This window comes from Tachyglossus aculeatus, chromosome 16 (assembly GCF_015852505.1).
Source record: "Tachyglossus aculeatus isolate mTacAcu1 chromosome 16, mTacAcu1.pri, whole genome shotgun sequence".
Taxonomy (NCBI): Eukaryota; Metazoa; Chordata; class Mammalia; order Monotremata; family Tachyglossidae; genus Tachyglossus; species Tachyglossus aculeatus.
Genome location: NC_052081.1, coordinates 32,683,604 through 32,697,647, shown reverse-complemented (window position 1 = coordinate 32,697,647; position 14,044 = coordinate 32,683,604). Strand labels below are relative to the sequence as shown.

General features: G+C 45.8%; 1 protein-coding gene across 2 annotated transcripts in view; it reads left to right on the top strand.

Annotated features, from left to right (window-relative positions):
* The first annotated feature begins 1,946 nt into the window (after window positions 1–1,946).
* Window positions 1,947–14,044, top strand: part of MXI1 (MAX interactor 1, dimerization protein) — a 75,364-nt gene continuing 63,266 nt past the window's right edge. Inside the window, exon 1 of one of the 2 annotated variants that reach the window (XM_038757676.1) lies at window positions 1,947–2,367. In XM_038757676.1, coding sequence (XP_038613604.1) covers window positions 2,136–2,367 — 232 coding nt within the window. In that variant the 5' untranslated portion in view covers window positions 1,947–2,135. The remainder of the gene's footprint in view (window positions 2,368–14,044) is intronic. The other variant, XM_038757675.1, reaches the window with a different exon arrangement.

Here is a 14,044-nt window from a genome sequence, read left to right as displayed (position 1 = left end):
AACTGATCATGGGTACATGTTACCCCAGGAATGCCTCCCAGGTTTATTACAGAATGGGGAGAAAATTTCCAGAAAAAAAAATTAGAATGCCTTCATAAATGATCAAACCTTCCAGAATTGCCGTCAATAGAACTGGCATATATTTTAGATATTAAATTATGAAAATTTGTCAAACTTAATTGAGAAGCAGCTCTATCTGCTTAGTGGATAGAGCACGGGCCTGGAAGTCAGAAGGATCTGGGTTCTAATTCTGGCTCTGGCCAGGGGTGACCTTGGGCGAGTCACTTAACTTCTCTGTGTCTCAATTACCTCATCTGCAAAATGGGGATTAAGACTGTGAGCCCCATGCAGGGCAGGGACTGTGTCCAACCTAACAATCTTGTATCTACCCCATTGCTTAGTACTGTGCCTGGCACATAGTAAGCGTTTAACAAATACCATTAAAAAAAACCCTGAATCAATTTGACCACCTATCGAATAAGGAAAGAATCGTAAATCCATCTAAATATCAGTGAAATATTTAAAAAGTGTTTTTAATTGGAATTTTGGCCTTGGTGTGGGGCGAAGGAATTACCTGGGTGTTGGAAATACATCTGGAGGAAGAAATTATATTAAGTCAGCTAAAACCCCCAAAATCTCCAAATGAAAGTGAGTCCTCATTTAGGCTCACTTTCAATAACTTTATCAGTAGGGCAAGATGTGCACAAGTTGACAAAGCAAATACATCAGGCCCTTGTCTAAGACAGGTGCACAATAGCATCTATGGATTGGCGTAGCCAAAGTGCACAGAAGCTGGCCTAATATGTAACCCAAGAAAGGTCTAGACTTGGCTAGCAGCTGGGGTGTTATTCTTCCATTCAAAGAGTGTGTGGGAGGGATGGGAGAAGCTCTCAGAACAGGCGGGGAAAGAAAGCATTGTGCTGATTACAGTCTTTCAATTTTATTTTTGATTTAAAAAATTGACATTCCCCTTCTTTCCCACACCATCATCATCATCAATCGTATTTATTGAGCGCTTACTGTGTGCAGAGCACTGTACTAAGCGCTTGGGAAGTACAAGTTGGTAACATATAGAGACAGTCCCTACCCAGCAGTGGGCTCACAGTCTAAAAGGGGGAGACAGAGAACAAAACCAAACATACTAACAAAATAAAATAAATAGAATAGATATGTACAAGTAAAATAAAAAAATAAATAGAGTAATAAATATGTACAAACATATATACATATATACAGGTGCTGTGGGGAAGGGAAGGAGGTAAGATGGGGGGATGGAGAGGGGAGAGGAAGGAAGGGGCTCAGTCTGGGAAGGCCTCCTGGAGGAGGTGACCTCTCAGTTCTAAGAGGGACTGGAAAACTACTTCCGAGGCCTTATGATGGCTGGACTGGGGTTGGAGAAAAATAGAGGAGGCAAGGAACACGCACACACAATCTGCATTTGAAGAGGACATGAACCAAATTCACCTTCTAAGGCCAAACCACCATCTAATCAATCAACAGTATATTGATATTCTAAAACTTCCAGAAATCAGAGAGGACTTCGAAAGCCCGTCTCTGACTTGTCTTAGAGAACACCAGGAACGTATTCCGAAATTCAAAGGGAGTAAATTCCACACATCACTAATTTAAATTTTGTCTCTTTTCCTGTCCCCATTCCGGTCCCCTTCTCTCACTAGATTTGCAAATTGTACGTATATATGTTTGTATAAATGCTCCCAAACATGCACTCCGGAGGTTTTCTATCTCATTTAAGACGAAGTGCATTGCCGTGCCAGACTAATGAAGGGCGGCCAAATTCAAGGTTAGAGGACAGGACACCCTCTCTCTCCACTTTTTATTCTAGACGGGCCATGAGAGGAAACGCTGGTGGCACTAGGACCCAGGAGGGCGGGACCCAAAGTCTTCTTGGTTCATTCAATCTCTCTCTATACACATACACAAATACACACACACACACACACGCATTGTATAGGCACCCACATACAGACATATTCTCACCAAACTGCACAAGGAGAGGATCGAAAAGCCAGCGAAAGCCTGTTCTCCTTTTCATGGTTTTGCACCTTCCTGGGCTTCTCCCAAGATAAACCACTATCACGAAATCTGTCATTTTTTAAAAAAAAACTGCATTAAATATGGGAAAACGTGGGAGACCGAGGAAAGAACTGAAATGCGAGGCCGAGTTGGCTGCTTCTCCCGAACAGCCGCGAGAAGACCTCGCCGGAGAAAAGCTCAGGTGTCCGTTCAGTGACATTTTCAACACCAGCGAGAGCTCCATGGAAAAACAGATCAACACTTTTCTGCAAAACGTGCAGATTTTACTGGAGGCCGCCAGCTACCTGGAGAAAATCGAGAAAGAAAACAAAAGTAAGTTCTGTCTTTCTTCCTCCTGCAGTTCTTTTAACAAATAAATAGTCGCACATGCAGTCAGAAAATGCTGGGGAATAAGCAGATGATTTCAGTGAAGACACACATGCACACTCGCACGGTGCTTTTGAACATCCAACAAAAGAGAGAGAGAAGAAGAAGCAAATAGGAAAGATTGAAGCTGCCGGAGTATTGAGACTAGCCAGGGAGAAACTGGAAAGTGTTAAGTTTGCTGACAGCCAAGCTGTGGGAATGATGGTGCAGGATTTCGCTTCCCTTTCTTTCTTTCCTTTTTAAATAGCAAGGCCGAGGGGGGGTTTTAAATCGCCAGTGCAGGCAGAGCAGCCCAAAGTTGTTTCATGGTGGGCCAACAAAACCAGCCTCTCTTCCTTTATGTCTCTCGCTTTCTTTCTTTCTCCCGCTCGCTCCTTTCCTTCTCTGGACAGAGAAACAACCCCCCTGTCTTGCAAATGCTTGATGGGGACGAGGAAATAATAATAATACTAAGACCCCCCCACCAAAAAATAAAAAATATTGACCAGAGCCAACCCCAAAATGTTTGCTCCGTAGAAGTTGTTGAAAGGGGCCCAGCTCGGAGGAAACTTTATAATGTTGCAGGAGGAGGGTTGGTGGGGGGGGATGTTGTTTTTGTGGGATTTATTTAGGACAAGTAAATCGCCTTTCCTGCTGGATGGTTGGCGAAGGAGGCTAAATGGGGACTGGAGGCTTGGGTCGGTGGGGCCTCCTCCCCCCCTCGTTTCCCTCCTTTAACCGCTCATGTCAGCAAAATAACCCCCCGTTAGGGCTGCACGCGTTTGCAACGTCTCCGAGCAGGCTCGTCGACAATAACAGCGGGGGAGGGAGGGAGGAGGAGGAGGAGAAGGAGAAGAAGAAAGGACAGAAGGAATGAATCCGGCCAGGAACGTAAATGGTAGATTGCAACGTGTCAAACCCTAGCTTCAACAACCTACCCCCCCACCCCAGTACACAGCAAAAAAAAAAAATCCTACAAAATATCTCCAGGGAGTAAAAGTGATGATGTGAATGGGGGGGAAAAGAAATGGTGTGAATCGTTTTTAAAAAGGGGGTATTTCAGTGGTTGGTGTTGATCTGGCTGTTGTTTTCTTTCTGAAAAAAGCGTGCTCTGTATTTCCTTTAGCAATTCGATTGCTTGGAGAGAAAGGCATTGCTGTTGATGTCAAGGCGTCTCTTATTTTTCTATTATTAAAGAGAGGGATGCAGGGATGGATTTACCAGGATCGTAGTGAAAAACTGGAGAGGTGGGGGGGGGGGGGCGTCGGAAAGGGAATCCTTGCTTCTCTGTACCCCCCCATCCCGTCTCCCGGGTGGTGTCTTGTGATCCCGGATTCCATGTCTCCTGGTGTCTGGACTGTTTTTAGAGGACACCTTGGTGAGCGCCTTGAAAACGTTGTAGCAAAACAAAACACCCAACAGCCACCCCCAGCCCCTCGAGGTGCATTTTATTGAGCTGTAAGGCGCTTTGCCCCTCTTTCCCCCCCCCACCCCTTGCCCCCCGCCGGTGGCACCCGGCCAGAGATGGGCAGGGTAGTGGGAGAGGGCACGGACCAGCGTTGGCAAAGGACCCTTTTAGTCCCCTTTTAGACTGTGAGCCCACTGTTGGGTAGGGACTGTCTCTATATGTTGCCAGCTTGTACTTCCCAAGCGCTTAGTACAGTGCTCTGCACACAGTAAGCGCTCAATAAATGCGATAGAGAAGCAGCGTGGCTCAGTGGAAAAGAGCATGGGCTTTGGCTTCAGAGGTCATGGGTTCAAACCCCGGCTCCGCCAATTGTCAGCTGTGTGGCTTTGGGCAAGGCACCTCACTTTTCTGGGCCTCAGTTCCCTCATCTGTAAAATGGGGATGAAGACTGTGAGCCCCACGTGGGACAACCTGATCACCTTGTAACCTCCCCAGCGCTTAGAACAGTGCTTTGCACATAGTAAGCGCTTAATAAATGCCATCATCATTATTATTATTGATTGATTGATTGACCCCAGCGCGGCTCCGGCCTGCCGCTTCCTTGTTTCTCCTCCCGCCATCCCCGAAGGGCCCTTGGTGTGGCGGACAGTCACGTAGGCAAGAAGGAGAAGCAGCCGGGGACTGGCGGGGAGCTAGGCCGGGGGGAAAAACCGCCCGCCCGGCTTCTTCCTCGGTTGAGAGGGGGGCTGGGGGGCGAAGGGCACACACATAACAAAGTAACCCACCATCTGCTCAGCGGGAACCCTTTTGGAGGATTCTCCTCCGTTCCCCATCCAAACCAACTAACTGCACGCATTGCCTCCCCTCCTCCGTCCCTGGAAGAAAGTCCCCAGTTGCCCCTAAATATGTGTTTCCATCACTCCCCCTCTTCGCCTCTGCTGTTTTCTTTGCATGACGTGATCCTCCCAGCACCATTATTTTCAGCGCCTGTGCAGACCGGAGCGTGAAATGTGGCGAGTCGGAGTGAAATGGATTAGACCTTGGCTTTCAGAAAGAGTTGAGGGGCCTTAAGATTACGTGATCTGCACCCCACGCCAGCTCTTCCCCCGCCCCACATACCCACCAGGTAAAACCAACATTGCCGCCGTCCTTCTGGGTGACTCAGAGGGCAGCACCATGGCATAGTGTGATATTATTTCGAGGTGTTCGATCATTGACCCGCAGATCCATCCCACAAGATCTATCCACCCCAACTCCCACGTCCCTCCCCCAAGGCCCAAAAGAATAGAGGCTTTTCTCCATTCTGTCAAAAGCCCTTGTTTCCTTTCACCCAACAGCGAAGCCGAAACGTCACGTCGGTCAGTGGGCACACAATAAAGCAAATCGCGGGGAGAACCCTGCAATAGAGCTTTCGATCATAATGCAGACGGCCCAGACCTCGGAGATCTGGGTTGGCTTTTTGTGGTCGGCTTGTTTGGCAAAATTGCATCGCTTGCACTAAGGATGATCTTCTGCTGTAAAGCAACAAAGGCTTGGCGGGTAGGGGATCAGGTTTTTTCCTCCCGATTTCTGACGTTTCTCCGGCTTTTCGGTGTTTTTGGGTTTTGTTTTTATTATCTGGACCGAAACTGGCTGGAGGAGAAGATCGTGTTTTAGGAAGTTTCGATATTTTTCTCCCTTTGTTTTTTTTTTTTTTTGGTTTTTTTGAGGTCAGTACTGCGTAGACTGCTGCTGGCTCAGGTGCACCGTCTCCTTGGCTGCATTACAGGCTGCTTCTCTGTAATCACTTGATCTCGTTCCTCCTCCTCCTCCTCCTCCCAGCTAGAGACACATGGTTTCCACATGGAGACAAACTTCTCTCTTCTGAGTGGACTTGACCTAGCTCAGCCGTCCACCAATCAGAAAGTTCTTCCCCCTCTGACGTCACGCGTTGCTGAGGCCCGGAGGCCAGTGGGGCAGATCTAGGCAGCGGAGTGTTCGGGTCTCTTCTTAAAGGGACAGGCGCCTGCCCGAAAATCACTTTGAATAATCAATCAATCAATCGTATTTATTGAGCGCTTACTGTGTGCAGAGGACTGTACTAAGCGCTTGGGAAGTACAAGTCGGCAACACACAGAGACAGTCCCTACCCAACAGCGGGCTCACAGTCTAGAAGGGGGAGACAGACAACAAAACATATTAACAAAATAAAATAAATAGAATAGATATGTACAAGTAAAATAAATAGAGTAATAAATATGTACAAACATATATACATATATACAGGTATAATGGGTCAACATGGCTCCACCAGGAGCTCTCGTGAATCCACTTCGCCCTTGCAGCCGTTCAGTGCGGTGCATTCCTCATGTGGATCTCGGATAGGATCAGAGATAATAATAATAGTAATAGTGGCATTTATGAAGTGCTTACTATGTGCAAAGCACTGTTTTAAGCGCTGGGGAGGTTACGAGGTGATCAGGTTGCCCCACAGGGGGCTCACAGTCTTAATCCCCATTTTACAGATGAGGGAACTGAGGCCCAGAGAAGTTAAGTGACTTGCCCAAAGTCACACAGCTGACAATTGGCGGAGGCGGGGTTTGAACTCATGATCTCTGACTCCAAAGCCCATGCTCTTTACTACTACTACTACTACTACTACTACTACTACTACTACTACTACTACTACTACTACTACTACTGGCATTTATTAAGCACTTACTATGTGCAAAAAGCACTGTTCTAAGCACTGGGGAGGACGCAAGGTGATCAGGTTGTCCCACGGGGCGGGGGGGGGGCTCACGGTCTTCATCCCCATTTTACAGATGAGGGAACTGAGGCACAGAGAATAATAATAATAATAATAATGCATTTATTAAGTGCTTACTATGTGCAAAGCACTGTTCTAAGCACTGGGGAGGTTACAAGGTGATCAGGTTGTCCCACGGGGGGCTCACAGTCTTAATCCCCATTTTACAGATGAGGTAACTGAGGCACAGAGAAGTTAAGTGACTTGCACAAAGTCACACAGCTGACAATTGGCAAAGCCGGGGTTTGAACTCTTTCCATTGAGCCACGCGGAGATCTACTTGTCCCTTTCCCTTCTCTACGGGGACTTCTATTTTTGTGTACAAATGTGCCCCCAAATATGTTCTTTGCACTTTGCAACCAAATTCATTCTCTGCTGCTTTATTCTCCTAGCAGAATAGAGTGACCTCCGATGGTGTCGACAGTGCCTACTGGGTGGGATTTTGCATTTAGTTTTGATTTTCATTCATTCAGTTGTAATAATAATAATAATGGCATTTATTAAGCACTTACTATGTGCAAAGCACTGGTCTAAGCGCTGGGGAGGTTACAAGGTGACCAGGTTGTCCCAAAGGGGGGCTCACAGTCTTCATCCCCATTTTACAGATGAGGTAACTGAGGCACAGAGAAGTGAAGTGACTTGCCCAAAATCACACAGCTGACAATTGGCGGAGCTGGGATTTGAACCCATGACTCTGACTCCAAAGCCCGAGTATTGAGCGCTTACTGTGTGCAAAGCACTGTACTAAGTGCTTGGGAAAGTACGACATAACAACAAATAAATACATTCCCGCCCACCATGAGCTCACGGCCTAGACTAAAAGCAACAACTTTTTAGGGAAAGGAAGAAGGACTGGACTTGCAATCTGCTCTAGAGTGCTCTCCAAAATGAGATTCAGTTGCAGCCTTCAATCATAATGTTTCTGTTTATTGCTATATCGTACTCTCCCAAGCACTCAGTACAATGTTCTGCACACGGTAAGTGCTCAATAAATGCGGTCAAATGAATGGGTGGATGGATGAAATCATCTGTGGAAAATTTAAATCAAGGACCTTTTTCTGAACCTGGCCCATAAGTAGCAAATATGGGTTAAATTAATTGTTAGTACTATGAACTAAAATCCAGTGTTACATTACTACTGGCTTGAGAATTATAGTTAGCTAATTCAGACAGCCTCGACATCGAAATCCCAATTATTTTGCTGGAAAAAAGGGCCCTCTATTTCATCCTGCAAGAATATTATATGATACAATGTGGGGATGTAGTGCTACAGTTGTACAGTGTAAAGGGGAGGAAAACATTGAGGGGGATTAAAGATGACTGTGTGTGAGGACAATGGACAGCCCTTGTAGAGTTAGGAGGAGAAGGACAAAAACCAAAAGGTGCTGGAGAAAGCTGGTTTTGGTGGTGGCATTTAAAACCTTCCATTTGGAAGGATAAGAGGCTGGATGGGTGGAGAGATCAGAAGCAAGGTTACTGGTGACAAACAGCTTGCTGCATTGAACAAGGAATTTTAATGTTGGGGTAGTTGAGAGGTGCAGATCCAAGAGACAAAGCAGTGGTGTGATTTACTGATGTGGATGGAAGTGGGAATATGGGCTCTTAAGAAGAGAAAGTTGAGTTTGGGGTTCAGAATTGCTGGTGTTGCCAAAAACGTTGGAGGAGGTTAGGGACTGCTAACTACACCAGGCACTGGCGACCTACAGGATGTGTAGCAGAGAACAGCACACCACGTGTGCTGCCAGAAACACCACACCTCTGGAGTGCCTGGAGACACCTACCCTTGCCTGTCATCGTGCTCCAAGATCCCCTCCACCCTCCCAGGTCCCTTGCGACTCTGTCTTGCCACCATTCTGCTCAGATGGCAGGGGCGTTTGGAGGAAGAGCACAGGCGGGGTGTGGGGCAATGCAGCAACTGCAGAGACGGGACTGTGGGGTGTGTGGCCACAGAAACCACAAGGCCCACAAGCTGCTGTAGAAGTGGCAGGTTCCAATCAGAAGAAAAAATTCCCCCTCCACAGCTGGCACGCAGCCCTGCCCAAAGGCCCTCCTGGAAGACGTGGAACCAAAACCTTTGCCCATACCAGGCGTACACCAGGTGGAATTTTAGGTAGCAGCAGTAAATCTAGGGGAAGTTATAAGCAGCAGGAGCTAGGGGTGGATTAAGGTTAAGAGGACAGAACTGCAAGCTATTTTCAGTAGACTCCTGCTTACAGATAGTAGGTAAAAACATGAGAGCGTCTCAGATACCTGAGGTATTTCAGGGACTTGATAACAACTCGGCCTAATAACGAGGGTTTCTGTGTCAGCTGATGTTTGTCGAGGTAACATCTCTGCCTCTAACACTTGTTTTGCTTTACTGAAAACACCACAGGTTTTTTAAAAAATCTTCAGTTGCTGTTCCTTTTATCTGAGGACCATGTTAGTAAGCATTTTTATACTGTAGCAATTACCCTATGCCCTGGTACATATTTCACTTTTAAACTTGATATTTGCGAGCTGGTCCGATAAGTGCAGGTGTCAGGTGTAGTGTGTTGGCTTCTGGACAAAGGGCGATATCTGGCTTGGAAAATATAATCTGCACTGAAGGTCCCGGAGTGCTCGAGACTAGATGCATTGTAGAGGAGGTATAGATAGTGTAGCAATCTCACCTTCCATGGGAGAGGATTACATCAAGATGAAAAGATGAGACGATACCCCTTAATTTCGAAAGAAAAGGAGGCATTTATTCATCTGTGCACCTGCAAACTTTGCCATCAAGGTAACCACAATCAAAGGCCTCAAATGGATATGTCCTCTCACCTGTCTTCAAAGTCAGGGAGAGTAAGATTTGTGCAGAGTGTGGAGGATACCTAGAGAAGACCGAGGGAAAATGTGGTGGTTGATGCCAGCCATTTGCACCCACAAGCATTGTCTCCCTGAATTCCAAACAGGGCATGAAAGCAAATAGATTTTCAACTATGAATGGCTTCCATTGGAGAGTGAGGAAGTGTCCAAGTGGACAGGCAAATTTCTGCAAATAAATGGTATAGTTTATTCATTCTGAGACTGTAGAGGACTTTGGCTTCAAAGACAATTTGAAATACAGTCAAGTGAATCAATCTGTGATACTGAGCACCTACTGTGAGCAGAGCACTGTACTAAGCACATGGTAGAGTACAGTAGTCAGCCTTCCCCCATTTTCTCTTAGACGGTGGCACCCAGAATCCCCCACAATAGCTCCACTGACCCAGGGATGCTGAAAGGGACACATAGCCCCCCCCAGGTAATTCCTTAGGTCATCTCCTTGCTACTCCCTGTAAAGTACAATAGAGTTAATAATTATGGTATATATTAAGCTCTTACTATGTGCCAAGCACTCTGATAAGCCCTGGGATCGATGTAGGATCATCAGATTGGATACAGTTCCCCATGCCATAGTAGAAGAGAGAAGGGGAATAGGTTCTCGCCATTTTACAGCTAAAGAAACTGAGGCGCTGAGAAATTAAGTGACTTGCCCGAAACCATACAGCAGGCAGGTGACAGAGCCGGAATTCAAATCCAGGTCTCCTGTCTCGCAGTTGCAGTGTGGCTCAGTGGAAAGAGCCCGGGCTTTGGAGTCAGAGGTCATGGGTTCAAATCCCAGCTCTGCCACTTGTCAGCTGTGTGACTTTGGGCAAGTCACTTAACTTCTCTGTGCCTCAGTTACCTCATCCGTAAAATGGGGATTAAGACTGTGAGCCCCACATGGGACAACCTGATCACCTTGTATCCTCCCCAGTGCTTAGAACAGTGCTTTGCACATAGTAAGTGCTTAACAAATGCCATTATTATTATTATTATTCTTTCCATTAGACCATACTGCTTCTCTGAGTTGGAGAGATGGAATGTATCAGCAATTAAGCAGAAAGCCATATTCCATTTTTTTCATGAAGGAATCAATTCTTAGTCATCCACCCCAACAGAACAAGAGGAAAAGTGTGCTGGATGGTACAAAAATAGTAAATAATTCAAAAGATGGTAGGTGGATAGATAGGTCTCACCCTAGAAGTAGTGGGGAGGTTATCTTAGGAATTGCCTGTGTACCTGGTGCCTTTCTCGGCATCCCTAAGTCAAGGGAGCTATTGTGGTACCACAGTCTAGCAGGAAATCAGGAAAGGCTGACTCTCATCTTGGGAGATCCATAAAAAAAAAAATCTACCATGGGTAGTCCACTTGTAGACCATCCTGCCTCATAGTAAATGGAGGTTGTTAGAAATAGATACACTTAGGAAATAGGTGGCTCCTCTTTGTGATTTTTAAAGGAGTGATTTAGAATGAATAGAGGATTGAATTGCCCTTCGTAACTGATTGGTTCCTGACCTTATTAATGAGAAAGATATTTTTCGCCATTAGAGCATCCACTGGAGTCTGGTCATCTCAGTGTCTCTTCTGGGTAGCAGAAGGGAGATTTGAGACTGTTTACTAGTACTGAGTAGATGTCCACATCACAGAAAAACACCACCTCTCTCCCTGGGAGTCGTAGGAGAGAGGCCCGTATCTGGGGAGGTCAAGGTGGCAGAAATGGCTATCTAATAAGGTTGACAGAAATTACCTTTGCTCACCAACACTTTATAAATAAAGCTCAAAAGCTCTTGCTTTTCCCGAGTCTACCCTCAGAGCTTCTTAGAGGACCTCAGACTGATGCAGCATGATTGGGGCCAGCTGCATAGTCTTCAAAAGTGACTTTCTTTAATTTAAAGAAAATCTTGACTACATAAACTAATTGGCCTTATAGATCTGCATCAGGGATTGTGGTCAGCTCTGCTGTAGACCCCTGCTATTCCCTCTCTCTTTCCCTGCCCCTTTCTATAAATAAGGCTGGATAAATATTGATTTAAACTGTGTTTCTGAAGATGAGTCACATGTTTGGTCTGACCTAGTCTTCACTGGGATCCCACCAGTAGGTCACACCTAGTATCCCTGACAACTCACTAGTTCCAAATGAACTGTTTCAGGGAGGTGAACTGTGGTTTTGTGGCTTCATGTTAAAAATACGAAATGAGGAAACTTCTGCAAAAATGCAGAAGCTATTTTCAGAAGTCAGACATAGAGTGAGGCTGACATAGCTTTAACCTCTGAACCCCGCCCCTTCCTCCCAGACTTCTTTTTTTTCCCCAGGTTTTAAAATGGTTGACGTGAAAACTGACCAAAAAAATAAAAAAAATAAAGATGAGCAGGCTGAATTAAAAAGGGACACTCAGGGTATGAACCTTCTGCAATCTCTAGAGGCCTGCCTCTGGGGATTCAGCACACTGATTGGAGGGCAGAGTTAGAATGTGCAGTGAAGAGCTTGGTTCAAATTGGACTCTCAGTCATTAACAGTCTCAAACACTTTCAGCTGTCTGCTCACATTTGAGGGGTCTTTCAGCCTTTGAGTGCTCTGTGTGTCTACAACCACTGTATGTTCATTTGTTGCCTGGTTCCTTTTGTAACACCTAAGTATAGGGGAAGCAATAGATTCTGATACTCATGTCCTCTGGAGTTGTAGCCAAAGGGTTTAGACCCAGGAAAGCTGACTAGCATTCCCCCAGCAGAAAAAACCCCCAACAATTTAACCCAGTCTGGAGAATCCGTCTTCACTTCTTGACCTATGCTAGTGATGACTATTGACCTCAGTTCACTTATGAATAGGAGATAAGAAGAAACAGAACAACCTGGTGCTCCGTCTCCACTGTGATTTTGATACCTTGACAGTCACTGTTGTTTCCCACAGAATCACAGTTGCAACTTATACTGCCAAGAGCTGCAATTTTTTGTTGTTGTTTTTCCTAGCGGGTAACCTCTATTTAATCCTAACAAAGCTCAGCCTTTTTTTCTCCCAAGTCAGGTGAACTGAGAGTGTTGCAGGAAGCCTTGTAAATAAGGATGAACCATTTACCAACCCACAGCCAATCAGCCAAACTGTCTCCCTCAGAGCAGCAGTGCAGACTACCCTTTAAAGAGATCTTACAATCCGCTTAAGGCCTCCCAATGTACCTATCCAACTCTGCTGAGCTCCCAGCACTAGAATCCTGCTCTGACCCTTGCTCAGATCTAGCCTCCATCCAGTCTCTAGCTTTAATATATGTTACCACCCCTCTTCCCTACCTTCAAAACCTTATTGAAATCACATCTCCTCCAAGAGGCCTTCCCTGACTAAGCCCTCCTTTTCCCTACTCCCTCTACCTTCTGCATGCCCCTTGCACATGGATTTGTACCCTTTATTCACCCCATCCTCAGCCATGGTATAGTATAAATTGTCTGTCTTCCCCTCTAGGCTCCGAGCTTGTTGAGGACAGGAAATGTGTCTGCTAACTCTGTTGCACTGCACTCTCCCAAGGGCTTAGTACAGTGTTCTGCACATAGTAAAAGCTCAATTAATTGATGTCTGTAATTTATTTTAATGCCTGTCATCCTCTCTAGACTGTAAGCTCCTTGTAGGCAGGAAATATGCCTGCCAAATCTATTATATTGTACTCGCTCAATTGCTTAGTACAGTGCTCCGCCCAAGGTAAGCACTCCATAAATATGATGGATTGATTGATGGCGCAATTCTAATTCACTTTGCTTAAAGAGGTCAAAGTCCTGTTCAGAATGAATTTCTCATAACAGATATCCCAGCGTGCCACTGGGAAGGGTCATTTATGAGTCCTGCATGGCAGGTAGAGAAATTGAGGCTCATAGTGTTTACTAAATGAGTCACCTAGCAAGCCAGTAGAGACGGAAACAAAAGTCAGAATCCCAGCTGAATCCCAGACAGTTCGGTAGTGTTTCCCCTCAGTCACCATTCACTGTTATGAACCAGATGTCTTCTTATTTCCTCATCCTTGTGCAGAGCTACAAAGATCTGTAGTCTCAAACAGCTTTCTGACCCTCCAGTCAATCAATCTTTTTTATTGAGTGCTTACTGTATGTCGAACACTGCACTAAGCACTTGGAAAAGTACAATATAACAATACAACGTGGTTCAGAGACACATTCCCTGCCCACAGTGAGTTTATAATCTAGAGGATGAACCTACGGTCTAGTAGACTGTGTTGGCAACACCAATAGAGGTGTTTCCCCAGACACTTCCTTCAGAATGGGATGGAAAGTACAATGCTCTGCACACAGTAAGAGCTTAATAAATACGATTGAATGATTCTCATCCTTCTTGGTGCTCAGAGAGCTCAAGGATTTTTTGTGGGGAAGTTGCTGCCTGCTTGGAAGAAATTGCCTACTTTGAGACCAGATCCACCACACAGTAATTGGTGCCACTCCTTATGTCCCCGCCTTCCCTCCCTCCAAAGTGGCCGCCCTTCAGTAGGTGAATTAGCCTCATACAGCAAAGAACAGCCCTGCATTAGGTCTCCAACAATCTTCGTCCTAGTGTCTACGTAGTCAACGGTCCACATTGTGAGGCAATTGGCAGGGAGAACAGGTGCGAACCTTCAGTCACGGAACAGAAA